Source organism: Brachycentrus maculatus, unplaced genomic scaffold (genome assembly GCF_059751285.1).
Source record: "Brachycentrus maculatus isolate JH-2025_06_01 unplaced genomic scaffold, ASM5975128v1 h1tg000005l, whole genome shotgun sequence".
In the NCBI taxonomy this organism is placed as follows: Eukaryota; Metazoa; Arthropoda; class Insecta; order Trichoptera; family Brachycentridae; genus Brachycentrus; species Brachycentrus maculatus.
The window spans coordinates 1,501,177-1,525,372 of NW_028280760.1; the positions used below are offsets into that span (position 1 = coordinate 1,501,177).

Genomic DNA, 24,196 nt, shown 5'->3' on the forward strand with positions numbered 1-24,196 from the left:
TAAATTAACATTTAATCAAATTACATTACATTTACATTATGGTGATGCGCGCAGAAAAAGTCTAAGAAATGAATTAAAAGAATGTCCGGGTATTTATAAGATATCAAAATAAAAATACTACTTTATGCACAGTTGAACCGTCAGTTCGCATTTAAAACAAAGAAGCAACTGGCACGCGATGAAGCCAAATCGGCGGAGAAATCCGTCCGCTTGTGTGTTCAGCTTTCAGTTGATGATATAAATCAAAATTCAGTAATTCCAAAAATGGAGAAATGTCTGGACGGACTAGACGGTTTGGGTGAATTGGCAAAATATAAACATTGTTCAGCCGCCGCGTCTGGGGAGGCTGTGGGAGAGTCGGAAACAAAGGAGGCCAATCCGGAGTTGGAGAAATGTAACACGTTTTGGTTATAAACCAGACGAAAAGCTACAGAAGATAAATAATAAATAAATAATAAAGATAACTTAAAGTCAATTTTTACAACATCCAGGTAAACATTTCCTTAAGATCCTTCTAGGGTCTAAAATCTAGACAAAATCATAGGTAGAATGGTGAAAGTTACACACGATTGTTTTGGTCATACCAAGTCGCTGTTTTGTTTATCGCATTTGTCAAATACACTCACTTGTCAATTCTCTCATCGTCCATTCGCTCCACGTGTACATACCACGTCAAATAACCTTTATTAATCCCTTCAATTACCCTTAACCCAGCCTCACACTCCTATCCATTATCTTAATTTTTTATTGTCGTACATCGTTTTCTTTCCACACATTGGTCTAAGGAATTTAAAACAGCATTCACCATACTTTTATCCGTGTATAATAAAGACGAAGTTTTATATTTGTAATCTATGATATATGCGTGTTTTAAAACATAAATCAATTGATAAAAACTACAAATTAGCAGTGTAAAATGTGAAATGTTTAAAAATAAAAATTCACGCAGTAATTATAATACATACACACGAGAGACAATTCAGAGACAGCTGTATAAACTAATATGCATAAATATGCACTATACTAACAAAAGTGATTCTGAGAGTTTATGCCCAATGAGCTAAAATAAACACGCTGGCTGGTATCTGCATACTGCGTACTGCGTACTCTACAATAAATCCTCATATAACGTTGGTATAAGTACCGCGTTATCGGAGAGGTAACGTTATGGAGGGTAAATATATTTTTAAATTTATTTTCATTTAATAATGACTCATTTCTTTTAGTTAAAATGTAAAAGTAAAATGAAAACATTAACCCTTATAACGTTCCCTCCGATAACGCGGTACCTATATCTACGTTATAGGGGGGTTTGCTGTATATTTATAGTGGGCTGGGTCATCTGATAATATCAGGTGGAATAACCGCTGTGGAGACCTTTCGCTTTTCATCGTCCACTATTTATAAGCTGCACTTTGCGTGGATTGCCAACGTCCAGCGGCTTCTCTGGACGCATAACTCATTATGAATTAAGGATAATAGATCACTCGGGCCAAATAAATGTTGCGAATCACAAAATTAAGAGAGCGAAAGTATTTTTAGAAATGTCAGGAAAAATACCACCGCAGTCGAATGAATAAATCCATTTACATTGACATATACGTGTACATGTTTATCTTAGTAGCTTTATAATTATTTTAATTACTTGAGATAAACATTCAAGTCAATGTGAAATGAATTAATGATAGGAGTAGACGATAAATTAGTAATTACTATGACTCATACGACGTATCTACTTATTCATCTATATATTTTTATCTCATTTAAATTACACTAAACTCCCCATTAACGCGGCAGCTACGTTCCATGAGATAGCGTGTAAAAAAAGTACATATACCTACTAAAACAACAAAAAAAAATGGTGGATAAGCTTTCTTGTATAAAAATGAATTCAGGTTATAAAAAATCATTATTGCTTATGGCATCTTAATTTTATTAAAAAAATACTTTTAAATATTTAAAAAAAAAAACGATGTTTGATGGATGTTTGAATGATGATACGAGTATAAGGATAGAACGCAAGGCTGGGATAAGTATGATTGATAAAATTAAGAAAGGTGTGTTAATATAGTTTGGGCAAATGTATCGAATGAGTGAAGAAATAATAGTGAAAAAAAATTATGAGGCGAATGAGAAAAAAAGTTGGCATGATCAAGTATTTCAAACACTTGAAAACGGTCAGATCATAAGTCGGGATAATCGGCGTGTATGTATGAAGAGATACATGGATGTGGATGAAGCGAAGATTGTTTGCAAAGACAAATTGTTGTGGCGTTCTATTCTCTCTGCCCACCCCTGCGGAAAAGCGACGCGATGATTAGTAGTTAGTTTAAATCAAAATCAAAGGTAACAAAAATTATTAACTTAATTCCCTTCCGCATACTTCTCTGGGCATAGTACTGAGTAGTAAGTACATGCGAGGGATGTAGTAATTTCCACATTACTGTTACATTGTCAAATGATTTTATTTATGATTTTTATGCACTGTGTTTGTATAAAAAAGCGTGTAGAAAGAAGTTCAGTGTATAGTTGTGCAAGATCATATTAATAAATAATGCACAATTTAATTTTTAACATCTCTCTTTCTTAATACGAAAGGACGTTGAAGGTGAAACTGATGAAAACAGAACGCGAATGTTTAAAGCGACAATTATAAAGAAAAAAGTATAACCGTTTGAGACTGCAAGATAAAAATAAATTTTATGAAACAAGAACTACAATATAAGGTTATATTTTTAATTGACCCGGTCGGAGGTTCAATAAAGGAAACTGATGAATATGAATCAAAGGAAACGAAACTTTGATGTCTGTCCGTTTGTTTGATGATTATCGAAATTAGACGGATAAACAGGAAATGGCGTTCCTTATGCGCCCTACACACATTACACTATCAGTCGTTCGTCTGATCTCCCCGATGATGATGATGATGAATGCGTATTCATCACAGCTTCGACTGGGTCTCGTCTTATAAACATGTTTGTATGTTCACTGCAGGTTTCCTTATTGACGTTGATGGGTCATAAATATAGATGACGGACAGTTCAAATAAATTAACCGAAATCAATATCACGATAATATTAGCAATTAAATCAAAATGATTAAAAAAGGAAAACACACTATTCGTACACACTTTATTTCTTTATATGAAAAAATAAACAAGATACCATATACGATTTAAAAGTTTAAACAGGATGTTTCTCAAAAATCTAAATTCAATAATAATATGTCATGCGCTCTAAACACATAGTTTCATAAAAAACTAACTAGCTTATATATCCGGCTACTGATTGCTATGACTCATTCTGGTTGAATGGAAAAGAAAGAAAAGAGAGTATAAAACACGCGCGTATTCGAATGCAAGGATGTGTCATAGACGAAGAAGAATATGGAAGTCTGGGTATTTACTGGCCTAACGATTGGTATGGTAGTATTTAAAATTATTAGGGAAGAATCTACCACATATTTTATGAAAACTTACTCAACTCAACCAATGACGGTTCCGAGAACTCACATGTGAAAGAAGGTGTCAATCGAAGGATAAATACAATTTGAGTAGTGTGGTTGTCAATCATGGGTGAATGTTACACGTGTATCAAATTAACACTATGACAGATCGTAAGCCATGTAAATACCGAGATTTCCATATTCTTCTTCAGCTTTGTTGATATGTCAATATATAATAAATAACTCTTAAATGGACAAACTCAGATTTGCGAACAAATATTTGAACACACTCGTGATTTTATATCACGTAGTTTTAAATTAGATTTTGATGTGTGAGGGAATCTACTTAATGATGCTCTGACTCCTATAACTGACCATTCTTTAGACTGTGTTTTTACACTTATAATTATCAGCACGAAGAAAAATATGTTGAAAAATTTCTCAACACACAAAATACCCCATCAAACGATATGAAAGCTTACCATGTTCAACGAGTTGTACATCGTATCGAAGTGCAGAACATTAAAACTTGTATTATAAAACGATATTTCTCATCGACAGAAAATATAATAATACGACACTCCGAGTACACGGCACAGTAATAACTGATGGGGAAATATATTGAATTGATCTCGAAGGCGATTGACAAGTTGCGATACAACGCGAGCCAATATATAATAATTGGATGGTCGCTCCTACACACAGAGCAACACACGCCGGCACTTGCAATGCCACTATTCTAACGACTGCGGGAATCGCGGCAAGGTGTATATAAAAACGCGAAATACTCGTACACACATCGCACAATAGCCGATAGGCGTTAGACGGTAGACGGCGAGGTACCAGGCCCTAGCTCCTCGGTGGGCTGCGGATACCGAGTGGGGCTCTTAAGCTAATCCAGTGGTCGGCAAACTTATTAAACAAATAGCCAAATTACAACGGTTAAAAAAATCTCGAGAGTCAAATATGGTTGAAATTCTAGTGAACCTTTATTAACCCTAGATTACGGGACGTTCGTAATATTTACGACGGACATCCAATCTATGGAGAGCACCGAGGCAACACATGTAAAGACTGCATGTGACAACAAGCATGTTTCTATGACATTGAAATAAGCCCCGTGGTTTAGGGTTAAATTACGGGTACACCCATCAAAATTTCACACTTTATTACTGATAAAAGAAATCTTTAAAAAGTAAGGTATCCATTCATAAGAACACTACTTATTGCGAATAATGTCCTCGCATCTATCTCCTTTGATCAAGTCAGGTTAGTATGTCGTTATTTTTGGCACGTTTTCAGGATCTCATCAATAAGAGGATTTCTCAGTTTGCTTTCAATAAGGTTACATCTTGGTTGTAAGGTTGTTCACTTAAAAACGTAGAGTAGAAGAACCTTCCCGCGGACATTTATGCCGGGGACGCACTAAAGAGGTTAAAAAGACCCGCATGCAACTCCGGAGCCACACTTTGCCCACCAATGAGCTAAGTGAACCGAGTTTGGCAGAATCCGCAAACCGGCGCTCAAAAATATATACGTCAAATATAATTTAGGATAAATACGATATTTATTGTAACTATTAATTACACGCGGTATCCGTGGTCGGATACCATAAATAGGGTCTGGAAATACGACGCGCTTATAATATAAGAAAGTTTATGAAACACAATATTATTAGTAACTGATGTTGTTCCGATACTAGCAATATAATCGAAGTATAAAAGCGTGACTCATACATTTTACAACATGATTAATGGTGATTCTGGGTTTACAGACAATATCAAGGTGAGTCTACCAGTTTGGAGAGAAGACTCGGTCGAGAAACCCAACCTGACTCCCAGTTTTACGTTAAAAAAATGATAAAAAAGAACCTATTGTAATGGTGATCAAAAGACAAAGCTAAGAATATAAGCCTCGGCTTATTTGCATATTTTGTATGGTCATATATCATAAAAAAAACAAAGGAGGACTTAGCGTTTATAAAAATCGGATTTACTAATGAACACAAGCGCAGAATTACGAAATGTGTTATTAATTCCAACGGATAAAAAGAATGTAATTTTATACGAATTATCTGAACATTCTTAATTCGGCTTTGATTCCAAGCCCCGGGGAATGGGAAGCTGGCATCTCTGAATACAGGAAATCGTGTTAATCCGACGCGCAACAGTTCGAAGACAGGCGCGACTGCCTTCGCAAAAGGAGCTCAAACACAACCGAACACTTTACAAATTGTTCACTCGTGCGGAAAGATCAAGTAGAATTACATATACCACTTTGGGCCGCTGTTTTTTGCATAACAAACATCGCTACCGCGATCACATAAATGAACATATCCCCGAGATCACTATTGACTTAAGAAATAAACCGAATACAACAGAAAAAATAACATAACGAGTACGACAAGCTGTCGGTTTGACTTAGACGTTTTAAATTCATAAAAATAAAATAAAACTACGGTGATAATTAAGGCTCGTAGAAATAACTTGCTTGTCTGGAAAGAAGTGTAAGGGAATATTCGTGCCAAAATTCAAAAAAAAGAAATAAACAAAAAAATATAATAATGAAATGACATTAAGACTTGATATCTAGTCATACATGCCCTACGATTACGCAGACTTTTACGCTGACACCATCAGATCGTAGGTTCTGATTGATCCGATCGTGCTAAGTCTTTTTTGGCCGACCTCGTTCTGTTCACCCGCTCACATTCGCCACATATATTTTCTCTCGTTATCCATTCGCTCCTCGTGTCCATACCACCTTAAAGACTCTTAATCTTTTCAATTGAATATTGAAACATATGTATATTAGTAAATAGCTCGTAACGTTGCAGTTTTTTGTTGGTTTGAATTTGTCGGAAAATTCGTTGAAACAATATATTTTCCTACTTATCCCAGTAAATCGATATTCCTTGCACGTTCTGTTTTTCATTATTACCACATATCCCACACCACTACAAATTCCACGGCTAGATTGAAATGAATGTGTATCCCGGTGAATGTGTGTTGAAAGCGCCTGAGGTGTTGTATCAGGAGAGTATCGGGTTACTAATCCACCGCGGGTGAAGGCGACACCGCGTCCTGCCCGCGCGCCGTGACCGAGGCGCGGACAGAACAAACATTTTACATGAAAAACATTAAGAGTCTGCACAGTATCACATACACAGAATCCACCATCAAACAATACAGGCTCAAAATGCCATACTTACGGCAATCGACCATAGCGGCCCTAAGTGATCACTTTACACACGCGTAACTATTCACAATTCAACCCGTGAATGACAATCGCACTACTCACGTATATGTCGTAATTACAAATTACAATAATGTACCCTCATCGAGTTTTCCCGTGCCGAGGGCACATTTAAATATTTATTTATACCGAAATCCGAATATTGTGATTTAGGCAACTTTGTTGGAAATAGAAGTGAAATGAAAAAAGCGGAAAAACTTGACATAATCAACTATTTCAAATAGTTGAAAGTGGGAGAGAGGTAAGGAGTCGGAAAATTCGGCGAGTATGTATATGAGACGCAGAGAAGAATGACGAAGAGGCGAAGATTATTTGCAAAGGCAGATTGGTGTGGCGTTCTCTTCTCTCTGCCTAGTTAGTTTCGTAAAAACAATTTTGTCTCTTCCAACCTTGAGTTCGTGTATTTATTTGCATTACCTGTATTAAGTATCCAATAAAAATAATTATGTTTACGTGCGACGTAATATAGGAACGAGAAAATAAATGATTTAGTACAGGTGATTAATTGCTTCGCCTTATATATTTAGCCTTGAAATGTTTCGAAAAAATCGGCAAAAAAACTGGTAGGGATACAACAGGCTAGAATGATGTCAAATCTGTATATACGAGGACGGATGTGTTCTAAAGATGTTATGCGAAATGCATCGAAACACGTGTCATAATTGATTTTAAGAAATAGTGTGATTAACCAAGTAAATATCAATTCAAAAATAGGTAGACATCAATCAAGGAAAATATTATTATAAGACAAAATTGTATTCGCAACTCAGTTTTGTCTAAAAAAATGTTTTGATACTAAATTTTACGTTTTTTAATCGCCGTGGACCTTAAGACATCTAGAGCAAGACCAAAGAATTCACGGATGCTGAAGAAAGATAAAATGATTCGAAGGCATGGCATAAGTGACCTTGTCAATGATAGAAGGACGTACAACCTGAGGACGAGGAGAGCTGACCCGAACAGTTTACAAAGACAAAGATGAGTTGGGATGGAGCCAGGAAGAAAATACTAAATGTCACGCTTGTAGTAAAAAATCAAACAAATAAGGACTTGGTTGGCAACGGATTGCTCGGGTAAGAAGTACCGGCTAAGTTTATGGGAGACCTTTACCCAAAGCTGAGCGTAAACCGACATCTGAATCACATGAGTAACTGCGTGTTCATTAACAAAACACTAGGTGTTCGAGTTAAGTTCACGACCGACATAATTGACCGGCAGCCATCAATCACATAAGTCAGTTGTAATTTTAGAACGGTCGGTGCAAACCACGTTTTGTGTGAGAAAGATCAAATAATAAATGGTAATTCATCGTCATTCAGCTCTCGTGGCATGCCTACTCGTAACCTACTACTACAGTACCAACACTAACGGACATTCGGGTCTACATTGTATGCAAATCGTGTAAACATCTCTGCGGCTCCGTATGAAACAATTTATTGTGATTTCCGAGAACGCGTTGTATCGAATAATTTGATTGAGATAAAATGCTTTTTACTGCCGTAAATTGCCTAAATCATTATTTGCATGAAGACGTAGGCGCTGATGCGACATTGCAAACGTAAATATTTATCAATCGTACCTTTTTTATCTTCGTCATCAACATGATACTATTACGAAGATTACTGTAAGGTTGTTAAATAGTATAATAATAATAATGTGCAAAATACTATATTTTCTAAGTAACCATCACGCCGCTCCCCACAGGGGCAGGCAAAGAGAATAGAACGCCGCACCACTCTGTCTTTGCAAATATTCTTCGCCTCGCACACATTCATGCATCTCCCCATACATACCCGCCGGTTATTTCAATTCCAGACATGACCGCTTTCAAGTAGTTGACATACATAATCATGACAAGTTTTCCTCGGTCTTCCTCTGCTTCTATTTCCAACAACATTCGCCTCATAAATTTGTTCTACTGTACTTAATCACATTGAGAATAAAGAAAGCGGAATAAAGAAATAATATCTTTATTCCGCAAACTCGTAGTAAAAACAGAAAACCACTTAAGTGGTCTCTTTCTGAAGTATTAATGAACTACAGGGCTGTGAATAAAAGCTCGCCATTAAATACCCCGAGGGCTCGGGCCTTTGGCATAAATTGTTCACAGGGGAAAATACTGGATAAATAAAACCCAGAATTTCAAGTGCGGGGGACCCTTTAGAATTTATCTACCGCTCCGTAGGGAGCTTCTATAGAAAACCGAGGATGTTCCCGAGACCTTCACCATCACCTTCTATGAAATTATTATCATCGATGACGGATTTAAAGCTTTTTATTGAAAACACATCGAGACGCGAAGCCGTCCTAGCGGCTGCTTACTTTCGAGTAACATTGAATCAGATCAAGTGCAGTGTGAAGGCGAACGTGGTCGGTAAAAATAGGAAGACTACACACTTCAACGTTGTCTATAAGTGGCAAATAAGCCGAACAGTCAGTTGGAGCCAAGCAAAAAGGCGTCCAGTGACAAAATTACTCGTTTCGCTTTGAAAGGAGTATATTGTTCTTTTTTTACTGTAGCGCTTAAATTATTTCGTTCTGTGAAAGCTTATCGCGGGGTGAAAATGACACTGAATTGAGTTGCACGGAACACCGGCCACTCCACTCTACAGTTCACGGTAAGAAGTGGGAGTATGCACAATACTAAGTCGGTGACAATCGTGTTTGAACTTTTTATGCCCTGGGTATAGTTCCCAAATAAAGGCAAATAAAAAAAATATTATAATAATAATAAAATAAAACAAATACGATTTACGATAATTTCGATCAAACTTCGCAATCTAAACCGATACTAAATCAACTAGTGTATAATAGTAAATGTTACACATGTATAAAGTGATCGCTTGAAACCAGGCTATGGCAGGTCGTAAGTCCTGCAGATACCCAGACTTCCATAGTCTCCTTAATGTATGTTGAGTGTCAATATAAAAATAACTCATATGCGGGGAAATCCAGATTTGTGATCAAAAATTTGGACACATTCAAAATGTTGCAAATAAAATAACTGGCCAAATTATAATATGCATAAAAATTTTATATCATGTTTTCAGGCGTCTCCTAGTATGTGAAATAATTCGGGTAGAACCTTGCATACATTTAAAATAAGGGTATTTACTAAAAAAAAACTTACCCAACCTAACCGCCGATGCTACCAAGAATTCACATATGAAGAACGTGTCAATTATACGACATATATATGAGTTCCAAAATTTTAATAGTGTGGTTGTCAATCATGGGTAGAATGGTGAATTTTACGTGTATAAAGAGATTACTTAAAACCAGCCTCTGACAGGTCGTAAGCCCTGTAAATACCAGGTATTGCATAATCTTCTTCATCTGTGTTGAGGTGTCATTATAAATCGATAAGCGTGTGAAAAATCTGTCGCGACTCGTTTAGGACTTAGTAGGAGTAATGAGCACTTAAACATCGGGTCAGAGATCAACACGATCAAGATGGGCGTTCAAGAAGATGGGACGATCGAGAAGAGCGAGTTTCACGGACGCCTATTCGACTTAATTGAAAACGCCAAATTAAACACTCCCAAGAAGAAGCGCTTCATACACGCAAATCGTAAAACCGACTTTAGCTGATCGTATACGTATATGTATCCGGCGGTTGTCAAAATATAGAATTATCTATTCGACGTGGCAATCCAAAAAAAACGATTTTCAATTATTAAAACATATGAAGTTAATCGATAAAAAAAATGATTTCGCAATAAATCAAAATATAATAATACGCGTCCGGAGAAACGAACTTGAACTACAAAGAGATACCGCAACAGTATTATAAATGTAAACTGCCCACCTATATGTAATTTTGTACTATAGCATTTTATACAACCACGAACGTTAAAACTATAAAAATAACATTAGAGAATACGTGCCAACAAGTGTATAATCAATGTAAAAGCTATTCATAAAAATATATTTTGTTAATGTAATTAAAAGTTGAATACTCTACACACTTAATCTATCAAAATAAAGAATTTAATATTCAAGAAACGCCTGAATCCATACTATATATTCTTAAAACCTTATCTGTTCGACATGACATCCCTTCCTTGGTTTCTCTACCTTTCCCCTTGAACTCTTTATCTGATCCTACTCCTTTTGTCTTAAATATACAATAGATAGAGCACTATTAAACAGATGTAAAAGGTATCCTTATCAAGTATCGGTAATCTGTTTTTAGTTGGTTGGGAGATATTTCTTCGTAGCAATGAGCCCCCCCCAATGTACATAAATTTGTACAAGAACTTTAAATAAATAAATAAATAATATTCACAACATTTTGAGTGTGTCCAAATACTTGTTCACAAAATCTGGATTATCTCCAATTACAGGAGTTATTTTCATATTATTTTTTGACATCTCATCAAAGATGAAGAAGAATATGGAAGTCTGGGCATTTACGGGGCTTACGACCGTCATAGGCTGGTTTAAGTGATCACTTTACACATGTGTAACATTCACCAATTCTACCCATTGTTGACAACCACACTACTCAAATTCTTGGAAGTTCTATATATATGAACCAATTTAAAAACCTTGTTCATAAATCACTAGAACTTCACTAGAGACATCTATTGGTGAGATGTAAAGAAGCTTTTTATTAAGATGTAAAGAAGCTTTTTATATAAGAGTTTCTGCTTAGTAAAAAGCTTCTTTACATCTCACCAATAGATGTCTCTAGTGAAGTTCTAGTGATTCATGAACAAGGTTTCTAAATTGGTTCATATATATAGAACTTCCAAGAATTTGCCGTAGAAGAAGATGTAAAGAAGCTTTTTATATAAGAGTTTCTGCTTAATAAAAAGCTTCTTTACATCTCACCAATAGATGTCTCTAGTGAAGTTCTAGTGATTCATGAACAAGGTTTCTAAATTGGTTCATATATATAGAACTTCCAAGAATTTGAGTAGTGTGGTTGTCAATAATGGGTAGAATTGGTGAATGTTACACGTGTGTAAAGTGATCACTTAAACCAGCCTATGACGGTCGTAAGCCCCGTAAATGCCCAGACTTCCATATTCTTCTTCATCTTTGATGAGATGTCAAAAAATAATATGAAATAATATTCAGTGTAGAAAGAAGCGCATATTGAACCATGCAAATATAATAATATTTTTAATCCGAAAAAAACGGTAGGCTCTGTAACTCCTCGGAATATTAATAATAATTTGGATAATCTACATAGCGCCTTTTTCGTAAAATACTACCTCAAGGGTGCTTATAAAGACTTGCAAGATCTCATACAAAGTTCGTACATTTATAAGATATTTTTTTACAATTTACATATGCCTAACACAGACATGTAGTTCATTTACGCCGGTTCAGTTTGTATTCATTTCGCTGTACCTAAATTAAAGTTTCACGAGAGGGCAAGAGATGCGTGGGTGGTTGATACAAAGGGCTAATGAGAGCCATGCCCACACGAGGCACAGAGATGCGAGGAGAACGATTCTTTCACAATAACACACACCTACACTCGGATGAACGAGGAAGGCACCTTCCTTACCGAGAAGGCGGAGAAAATAAGAAACGCTGCAACCCAAGGAAAAAAATATTGTTCAACGATAATATCAAATTTATTCAAGAAAGGATTCGCGGCGCCGCGAGAACGTGGTGGGTTATTTACGAACATTTTAAGCCGGATCATCCTTCAGCCTCTGCAGATTTACCATGTGTACTAAACACAGTCGAATCTATTTTTATGCGGTAGAATACGCTCTATAAAAACCACGTATAAAAAATCAAACAAACCAAAAAAAATACACTAAAAAATTTAGGATTAGTTCCATTTTTTATGTATAGATAAGCAATCAGTTAAAATAACACACAATCGAGTGACAGAAGAATTAGTTAAAAACTTTTGATTAGAATTACCGTCATTATCCAACAATGTTCGATACCATTTTTGAAGTGTGTGTAATATTACTTTCATCACTAAAAGAGATTGTCAGGTGAAAACAATGATAGTGTTCGAACATAATTATTTCTATATACATTTGTATATCATAAAATATGTCTCTCAATTGCGATGACGCGTCTATCGTTTTATTACGAAAGATGATGGAAGTCTGAGCATTCCGGGGCTTACGACCTGGCATTTGGCCGGCTTAAGTGATTACTTTATACACATATGTAAACCAGGCAATTATCAGGTCGCAAGAAGATCGTAATAATCAGACTTGCATCATTTCAATTGATACACGAATAGAGGGTGAATATTCCGGTGTCTGATAGAAAAAAAATATTTTTTTTAAATTTCATTTTATGGTGACCTTTTTTCTTCTGACAATTCAACGATCAGTAAATTTAAAATTTGTTAAAACGATCTAACTATTTTTAACAACTAAGAAACCCCAAATTCGCATGGAACACATACCGCATAACTTCAAAACCGCGAAAACAAGATACGCTTAAAATTAAACTCGACTGTATTAGATGTTTATTATGACCTCACGCGAATTTGTAAGCGTGCATGACCATAAAGTTGAATATTATATATTATGGTAGAAAATCGTAATGGGATATAAATAAATCAGTATATAGTCTGTGCATAAGGAAGAAGAACGTGTTCTCTCAGCACATGTTCGGGAGTGACGCATGGATCCGTTTGATTTGGAGCGGCGATCTCAAAATAAGAGTGGACAATAAACAAAAAATGACTCATGAAATTGCGCAAATCCAGTTCAAACTAATGCATACCACAAATTAATATATATTTAACATTCCGGGTACATATCATATCCGCATACTTCCTTCATTGCATTCTAATAAATCATCACATATGGAAAAAAATTCAACCCCTCTACATACAAAAATTAATAATAATATCACAATTTAATGAGCCATCGATACCAAAATAGGCGTAGTTAAAAAAGTAATGATAGTAAGTTGTACGAGTATGTTATAATTTAGACCAAAATACCTTAGATTAGGGGTCATCATCTTGTTTTGTAAAAAGCCAAATTCTTAAAAAAAATTGGCTCGGCAGGCCGAGAAGAAAACTCCAGGATATTTAAGGTAATTCTATTTTTAAAACAAAACAAAAAAATCAAAGGCGTTGTAAATATTTTTACATCATTGTTTTATACATTTTTTTGTAACTTTAATTGACAGCCGATCTAAACTGCCATTATTTCTTTAAATATACAGAAATGTTATATATGTGGCAGTGATATGACCTCCAATAGAAGAAAAAGACAAGCGTTTGCAACGTTACAAATACGTATACATAGTTTGTACAATAGTTGTACAATGTTAAAAGTAATCATATATATTATATATCAGATAGCTATATATATCAAATGGTATTCTTACATATTTAAAAGACCACAAGAATGCCTATTCAGACTTCAGTATTATCAAAGAACCATCATCATTACTGTTGTAGCATTAGAAGCCCAAATATTCTAATCTCGTAACTGAGATCTAGTAAACCCAGAATTGATTTGAGACTTATGATGAAAAATTACTAAAGCTCAATTCCACATTTGCTACTGTAATTACTAGTTATGGATTACAAAACCGAACTACTGTGGGAACTGTAATATTCTTAGATTTTTCCACATTTTAATTGAAAAAAAATATATTGAGAAAAATATATTTGATCAATTGTAATGGCAGCACCTCACTGTCTTTGAAGCTAAAGAGCGTTGAATTCCATTTAAACCTTTAATTATAATAAAATACAGTTTTCCAATTAAAACTCCCCTAGCTACAACGAATTTCGACGCGTTACCTATAAATTATTCGAGGTACTAAGTACCTGATTACACCAAGAGTCAGTAGCTCGGTTTTCTTTTCATTTCGACGCAAACCTTCTAGTTGCCTACACCCTTTAACCTTTAACCGTTATTGCTTCAATTCGTTCTCTCCCAGAAAAGTCTCTAAATCAGATCAAGGCACGAGGAACCGGATTTCTTTTGTCGGTTACAAAACATCAGCCGGGTCTTTGTGGGCCCATGTGTCACTCTACGCTACGAGCTTTATCCGCCTTTGATTGTCTCGACTACTTCGTGGTGGTTAATCTCATTGTAGCGAGCTATTTATATTTACTACGTGTTCGTTAGCTAAACAATATCAATCTGCCCGATACGTTATTACATCGGGGCACGCTCTGTCTCCATTACCCCACGCGGCACACGTGCAAAAGTCAATCATTTCTCGAAGCGCCCATCTAACAAAACCGCAAGGAGAAACATCTGGAAAAGGAAAACCTTTTATGATATTAAAAAAAGGTAAACCAGACTCATGCGAACCAAATTAGGAGGTACATACACCGTGTACCGTACTAAATGTACGACTTCATCTTGTTACAAGTTAATTGGGTTGATTAGACAATTTTCTTATTCTACCCTGAGCAACCTAATTTTATATTGTTTCGCAAGGAATATAAATTAACTCTTTAAACGTACGCTACGTTTAAAAATTATGTTTTGAATACTGCATATTTTCATTAAATTATAAACAAATTTAAAAAAAAACATATTTTTAAATACATATGTGCAAAAACAGCTTTGTGTGTTGGTGATAGATGACAATTGAATACCCCTTTAACATAAGCTGGAAGTCTCATACCATATATTTTCATCCACGCAGGTTAACTCTATAACCTTTCGTTTAGTCAAGTATAATATTTGGATAGCACGATCATACGTCACGATTCAAGCAATCACAGAACTTCACGTTTGAGGTGTGATTTTTTACGTATAAAAACAGGAGTTCTACGGATTCAAAAAAGTCTAATAATAAAATATAATAAAAGAAACTGAACTTTGCCAGCAAGTAGGTACTTGGATGTGTACCCAAGGATTACGATAACCTAGCGTGTGCAATGAAAATGTCAAATATTAAACGCAACAGAATCCCTAATAAGTTCAGCGGACTTTTAACGATTTTGTTTAAATCTTTTGTTGTAATGAAAAAATCCCTTCATTTTGATATGGCACGATTTTAATATAACTTGACACGTGCCAACGGCCAGCCGGAATGAGCGGAACAAACAGTGCGGCGGTGACTCATTAACTTAGATGAAGAAGTGTATTTTCGTTAAATTTCCATGTCGCGTGCTTTGGGCCGAAAGCTCCCATTATTCCGTGCACTATATGTCCATACGCGTGCGACTCCACTACCGCCGGTAACCACGCAGCCAGAAAGATCGATTACACACTGCGCCGAAACTATTGTTCAAACAAACAGATTTCTGAAATCTAATATTGGGTGACACGACCGATTATTGGCAGTTTAAGACATAATCCAATATTAAACTTTTGACGTTTTTTGTTATGGAATATTTTACTTTAAAAGGTACGTAGACTTTTTGCTAATATCTAAATATCGGTACCCCATATAATAATAACAAAACTTACAGGTATTTTTAAAATTAATATATTATATTTTCAAATTCATATCTAACTAACCATAACGCCGCTTCACCGCAGGGGTAGGCAGAGAGAATACAACGCCACACCAATCTGTCTTTGCACACAGTCTTCGCCTCTTTCACATCCACACATCTTCTCCTACATACACGCCGATCATTTCGACTCCTGACCTGACCACTTTCAAGTATTTGAAATAATTGATGATGCATAGTTTTCCGCTAAATATTTAATTATTAACAAACCAATTCCTTAAGATTTGATATTAGGATACAAAGTTAATGCGAGACGCGAGAAAAAAATTCATTTGAGTTTCTGCTAACTTACTTATTTCAAACAAAGTTTAATTTTTTAATACAAATTGTGTTGTAAAATAAAGCATATTTAAAACTTTTCGAAATTTGAGTAATATCATTCTAGTAATCAAAGGACGAATGGTGAATATTAGAGTGTATGGAGTGAGCAATCAAACCAGCCAATGAAAAGTAGTAAGCCCTGTAAATGAAACTTTCACAAACTGTCACTATGCTGTATGATAATCAGTAGTATTTACCAGATTGACGATTTAAAATCAAATACAAATACTATTTCAGTAAGAGGAAAATTTCGAATGCTAATAATTGGTCATATCCCCCGAGCAACAATTCGGGAACGAAGTAAATAAACAAGATGTGAATAAATAAGTTCTGCGTAAGATGTAACGATCTCTGATTCATTCCGATACAAAGTTTGACTGCGAGACTCGCACTCTTGTACGTTCGATAATAATTGGCTCGACAGTTCCCAGATAATGTGCTCCAAGAGGTCACGGAAGATGATTAATCATTAAACTTCATTACTTGGCCAATTCCTTGTCGGATTTACAATATGAGCCGTAGATAATTATACAAAGACCTCATCAAATGCCCACTTTCTTCCAAAATGCACCGCACACGTGCAATCCGTTAAAACATTATTATAATAATCGAAATAAACTAAAATCCTTACAGGAAATTCTTCCTACAAACTATTTTGTCACCGTCTATTAAAAGACATCCCGACATTCTGTCTCCACTAACACACGTACAGAAAATACTCGGTCTTTATCCGGTTAGTGCTATTCGTAGTTATTCCGTCTTATCACCGGCTTCAAACGGTGTTGATCTCGTCACGTTTTGATAGAAATATAGATCGTAGAAAATTTTAAGTATATTTACACATGCCATGTTTTAATATCGGCTCTCATCACTGTCATAGATACCATGGATCATAGTTTGAACCGCCATAGTTTCTTATACATTATCCGTGACATCTTCTGATAAACATTTTTAACATGAAAATCACATTTTCAGTCTTATTTTAAAACACATCGAGAAAAATGAAAGCTTAAATTTCATCCCCAGTCATTATATGATACACGATATTCAACAAACATAGTATATTTTTCATTGTTTGACATGTGATGTATGTACATGGCATGACCTTAAAGACATGCACATAAAATTTGGAATAAACAAATAAAACGAAATTTAATTTAATTCCTTCTTTTTATGGCCCCTATCCGCAGCTAGATGGTGCACTGAGCACCACGTCGGATCGAGGCGTTGTTCACTTGATCATCATATATTCGAGATTCTTAGAATTAGAAATGGAATACTACATACATATTTAATGTGATACAGGTGAAGAAAGCGGGTAGTTCAATTTGAAGGACATAAATGTTACACGGGGGAGAAAATTGAGGAGGAATAGTAGGTAGGAAATGGAAGATAGCAGTAATGGCTAGGCCACTCGGGGTTGAATACCATATTGACACTTGCTTGCAAAATAAATTACAACCTTTTGCTAGACCTGAATAATTCAACATCTGTAGTTTATTCTGACTAACTGAACTACCTAATTACGAATCCCTTTGACTGCCATCAGTGAGGCACTTCTGGAAACTTGGTGGTGGTTTCCAAATTATTTAGATTGGCAATGACAGGGAGACATTGAGAGTTAATAAATGTAAATTTACAGTAAAATCGGGACACAATTTTTATTCTTATTTTATAAAATATTTGGTACTGAGTTCATAAAAAAATGCTTTGCAAGAGTGGTCTGTACGGAAGTCTAGCTCCTCTATCAGATCTGGGAACGCAGTAAGATCTTTCAGTTTACTTTTTTTTATAATGTACGAAATTATAATCAGGTGCCTATTGTAGAGTAAGTAATCCGACGACATCCAGAGACGCCGGCGACATGGTCGAAGTAATGGATCGCAACAGGGAAACAGTTTTCGTTAACCATATTGAGACTACGGAGAGAATTCATTCCCCTACAAATACGCGATAATTGGATTTATCTGTTGCGTTTTTTTGTCGTCTCGTCTGGTCTCACCTCATAAGGACTTTACGGGACCTTGCTCTCTAGCTAGTAGGAACATAGTTCCGTACAAATAGAGATAGACAACTACCTAACACATAATTTTACACTTTTCAAGTTCAAAGCTATTTTTTGTTTAAGGCGGCATAATCGATAGACCGCAACATAATTTTCTTTAAACCAAGAAACACGGTTTTTGTATCGAAAAATTAGGCTTTTATTCAAAATACCATAAATATATACTTTTGAAAAGAAAAGAGTTATTGAAAGGTAAGGAGTTAAAAAAATATATAATAAATTCTTTTAAATCATATTCATGAAAAAATATCTAGCTCCAATACATATTTACAAAAAATGTGAGTGGACAATACATGGCTTCCCGCGCAGCCGGTCGCGTAGTGAATTGTATACTTGAGAGTACACCCTTAAGACAAAATATTTTTCCATTGGAAAGTCACAAAGGAGAATACCTCAACAAGTTATACGAGTGAAAATACAACCATTTAAAAAGAGATGGAAGTTTTTTTTTAAATAAACCGCTTTATCTTGACAGCTGCCAGACTTGGCTTTACAGTAAAAAGCAGAGATGATAAATAAAGGAAAAGCAGTAATTTATAGCGAAATGAGAAGAAGTCACCTTGGTAAGGGTTATGCGAGTACATTCATACAATATACAATAACATGCATTTTGGTGAGTTAGTTACATATTTAGTTAACGATGGAGCGAGTAAATTCAGGATTTGTGAACAACGATTTGCACACACTGAAGATGTTGCACGTTTATTTAGCCTTACTTTTAGAGGAATGGAGAAAATCGTGATTCGAAATAGACATATGGAGGATGCGCGTAGGTGAAAGAATATTTCAACATGATATAAATTAATCGAATCTACGCGATGCGAGTTCGATAATTACACTTGTATGGTAGTGTTACATGTGCAGCGCCATCTCGGGCGGCTGCATCTCGAGAGATTTATTAGGAATATTTTTCAAAACTTTCCGACAGTCGGCGTGGGCGTGAATAATAATGGTCCTCCGCGGAGGAAGACACAGCCTCACCACTCGGGCAGGACGCAGAACGTGCTGCGAGAAGCGAATAGGGATGAGCAATATTTTTATACCGGCGACTCAGATGCTCAACGGTAATACCGGCGACCTGATTCTCCGCAAAGCAGCGACCCTGGTTGCTGCTTAAAAAATCACCATAATAGCTCTTATTGTTGTTATTTAAATGATTTCGGTTCAGCTAAACGAAAATCGTACGCAAACATCCAATCAATATCAATACATTGATGAGGATGCACGAAGGGCAGCGACAACCCAAGCCGATTTTAAACGAAGCGGTGACTTATTAGTCATCGTCGCCGGTAAACCGACATAAAAGTCGCTGTTAATCTCATCTCTAGAACCTGAACTGAGCAGTATCCTTTCCAATACGTTAAATCGATACAGCGTCAACTTGTTAAACCGCCAGATGAAAAGGGATGAATGGAAAAGTTTTGGTGTTCGAAAAGGAGCAAATATTGCATGCACATCGAGTTTATTACAAAAATCGACAAAAGCAGCATGTGGAGTGCCAAAAGCGGGGAATGTACACGTGCAGCTAAAGGCGCCAAATGTATCAAACACTATACAGAAAACGTTAAATATGTATAAAGAATACAGTTTAAAAAGCGGAAAATATGTTAATCAAATACAGTACAATGAGACGTATATAGAATACAGTACAAAAAGTGGCAAATATAACTAAGTGCAAAAGGCAATATCAATTGCACTGTTTATCGCAAACGTATAATCAATCGGCTGGAATCGATATCATGAAAATGATTCAATCGAGGTATGATCTATGAATCTATTATATACTTATTTTATCCCTTATTCGTGTACAGTGGTGCACAGAGCACTGCATGGGATATATATCTGTCAGCCTCCATAGTGCAGTGGTTAGAAAATTTAGCTACCATGCTGGATGCGGCAGTCACTTTGGAGTGATATTTTTAATTTATTTGATTTGGAATAAATACATTTACATTCATAAATAACAAAAAAACACTTTTTATTAATTAATATTAATTTAATAAACTTGATAAACTTCGCTTGGTAAATACCACTGTTTCTTCAAATATATTAAAAGACGTGTTTCGATGCATTTCGTATCATTTGTTACGGTATTTGGAAATAATACGGAGTGAGTCAAAAACCAAAAGCGTACTCGGCAGTATTTCTACGACATCGCCACATTCGGTTTTCTACCACGTGTATTTTCGACTGAAACATCCCAGCTAAGCGGAACCCGGCAAATTGAGAGTCTTCTATATTGTCAGTGTAACGTTAAACGAGCACAACTCGTTTTAATTTGATTTCTCAGAACATATATCATGGTGGCGTGAAGGTATACAGAACTTATCGGCGGAGACTGGCGATGGCGGCCACAGACTCGCTAGGTGTGATGTGACGAATCTCGACACCATTCCTAGAAATGGCGATACATTCGTGCGAAAATAAACCGCGGATTTCAATTACATATTTGAAAGCACATTGCTCTGACATAATATCAGTCTAAACCGCGTTTTAATCCTTGAAACCAATTTAAAACGATAATTTTTTAAACTAATTAACTAACCATCACGCCGCTTCCCCCCAGGGGTAGTTAAAGAGAATAGAACGCAATACCACTCTGCCTATTCCACATTCGTGCATCTCCTCATACATATTTCGACTCCTGACCCGGCCACTTTCAAGTATTTGACATACCTGATAATTTCAAGTTTTCCTCGGTCTTCCTCTGCTCCTTTTTCCAACTACATTCGCCTCATAAATTTGATTTACCGTTCCTACCTCACTCATTCGTTTCACATGTCCAGACCATCTCAACGTGCCTTAATTTTATCTATTTTCATCATTCAAATATCTATCATACATCGTTATAATACACACAGATTTTTTTTATAATTATTTTATAATCGTGTTAAATTCTCTTCCATATTCACTCTACTCACGAGATATTCTACTCAGAGCAACAGGCGGAGGCTCAAACAGACCCTGAGGATCTATAAAAGAAGAAGAAGAAGACTTAATGACCTATCTCCGATGTCCTTGAAGACATACTTGAAATATTTCTATCCATATTTGGAATCTTAACTGTCTTTCATATCTATCTATCATATATATCATATCTTGGTTACTCTCCCTCTTCCCCTCAATTCCTTACCTAATCTTCCTCCCGTTGTGTTCCTAGTTTTCATTGATTTCCATTTCATTTTTTTCCACTATGTGAAATGTGCCCACTCATTTCAACAGCAATATATATATAAAGTTTAAAAAAACCTTGGCTAGTATTACAATTCTGTCTTGGTTGAAGAAATTGCTACTTATCAATAAGCTAGCCAATATAAATTCATAATACAGTAACGACGTGTTTAACAAAGCGCGAATCGAACCAAGCATTCCGCTAATGTCGGTCAAACACGCTAACCACAACACTACGAATGCATACGAGCTAACAAAGGCGTTTGTAATATAATTTATTATAAAATATACGTACGTGTATTTTAATCGTTCAAATTTGTTTAAATATTCTCAGCACTACTAGGTATAATTAAAAGCATATGCATCGATGGTATGTGTGTGAAGTAATGTAAACATTATCGGATGTTAGTATGGCAACATTACATTCACAAAGCATTCAAGATAGCATTCAAAATATTATAATTGTATATTATAATATTTTGATAATAGCGGTCTTGAATCAGTGAACGGATTAAGGCGTTTTCGGTAACGCGTTACCGCGTGTCTCGTCCCGAGGGGGTGAAATCACCGCGAGGACGAAGGCGGTTGGCTCATTGTACATTTAGGGTGGAATATAAAAATACTGGCAGAGCGTTGAAAAAACTGGCTAAGTCTAAATTACCTTCGTTGGTGAACCGAGGGGAGAATTATATTAAGCATAGCTCAGACGGTAAGAGTTTTGACTCAAGGTCAAATATTCAAGAATACGTATATAACGAATGAACCAAATTGGAATAATTAGTCTTTCATAAATACAAATTAAATAATAAAAAAAGAATAATGAAAGTAGACTGAGTGCAGTCGAAATGCAATTCCTCAGACGAATGAGCGGCAAAACGATGTATGACAGCTGTTCTAATGGTGATATAAGGAATGAATCCAAGGCTCAGGTAAGCATTATCGACAAAATTGAGAGAGGCGTGTTGAGATGGTCTGAACATGTGGAACGAATGAGTCAGGAAAGAACAGTAAAACAAATGAAAACAATACCTTGGTATGATATGGCAGGAATATCAAATACTTGAAAGCGGTCGGTTCGGGAGTCGGAATGATAGGGCGGTTATGTATGAGAAGATGCAAGAACGCGGAAGAGGCGAAAAATGGTTGCAAAGACAGAATGGTGTGGCGTTCTATTCTCTCCGCCTTCCCATGCGGAGATGGTTAGTTAAAAATCTGCTTGTCTGCAAGAGATAGTTGCAATAAATGCGCCATTTATCAAGTGTATATGTCTTCACACCAAGTGGACTATATGCACACAAATATCATGATTCATGAAATAACATATATCGCTGTCAGTCAATATTTACTAGACGAACGGACACGACACATCCGTTCCGAGAATCCCGCCGAAACAAAGTGGAAAACTTTCCAATTGCGAAGAAGTTCCCGTTTGGGCGTTACGCTACTACAATGTAGTACTAAAGGCAGTAATATCGGTAGTGTAGTGAGTAGTGAGTGGTGAGTAGTGAGTGTAGTTCGGGTAGGGAGGTGAATCACCGGTGGTGTTGGATCGATACGGGGAGGGGGCGCGACAACCGGTCGCTCGCCATCTCGCCATCTCGCCGGACGGAATAATTGCGATGGCCAACATCAGAAAGTTGCAAGCAAAAAATAACCAACATGTATCAAATTCTGCAAAGAGAATAATCACTTTCAACGGTCACTTTCCCCTATTAAAATCATACGAAACATATCGCTTCGGTGTTTTAATTTACATATTAATAAATACCCCCAGAATCTAAATTTTACAGCATACTGTATTTGATATCGAATGCATTGAAACACGTGTCACAAGATTTTTTTTAGAAATAGTGGTATTTACCATGTAAAATAAGAATTTAAATGGATAGATACTACCACAAAATGACTGCCAAATCAATGAATGAAAGAATTAATTTGATTTACGAGAAAATGCGTAGTTTTTTATGTAGTTAAATGCACACTTTTATTACTATCATAGCATTCCGATTTTTTCTACCAGAGTAGAGCAAATAAACGCTACTGCATCGATTTAATAATTTATTTTAAACTGATATTTCAAAAACAACATATTAATGCCGAATTCACAAGGAACTAAACAAACAAGGGATCATATTTTCAAAATTCATTGAATTCAACAAACTTTTATTCAATATAAATCAAACGAATGATTATTCGCGTAAGTTCAGAAATTTATGAAGTTCGGTTGAATTCATGAAGAAAAACCGTGGAAAATAAATGAAACGAGGAAAAAAATATAACTCACTGACCTAGTATAGATGTATGTTTATTAGACACTACTCCGCTTCCAGAAGCCGAGTGCAAGTTTAATAACTTCCTCGATGAAATGTGTAGGAAGTCAAAAAAGACGAAAAACGAAATAAAAACGATTCGTCGAAAGTGCGATTCCCACCAAAATAAGAATCACACCATCGCCTAGAGAGAGAATGCGAGCATCAGTGGTTGAAAAGATATTTTGACAAAAGCGTAGATAT

At 35.8% G+C, this 24,196-nt stretch overlaps 1 protein-coding gene across 3 annotated transcripts in view; it reads right to left on the minus strand.

Annotated features, from left to right (window-relative positions):
- The window catches only part of pnut (septin 7-like protein pnut), an 86,216-nt gene that overhangs the window by 39,130 nt on the left and 22,890 nt on the right, over positions 1-24,196 (minus strand). The window contains exon 1 of one of the 3 annotated variants that reach the window (XM_088256632.1): positions 3,927-4,158. The exons of the other annotated variants lie outside the window; for them this stretch is intronic. Within the exon in view, the coding sequence (XP_088112758.1) occupies positions 3,927-3,947 (21 nt within the window). The 5' untranslated portion in view covers positions 3,948-4,158. Of the gene's footprint in view, positions 1-3,926; positions 4,159-24,196 lie in introns of those variants that run through there. 3 annotated transcript variants of the gene reach the window in all.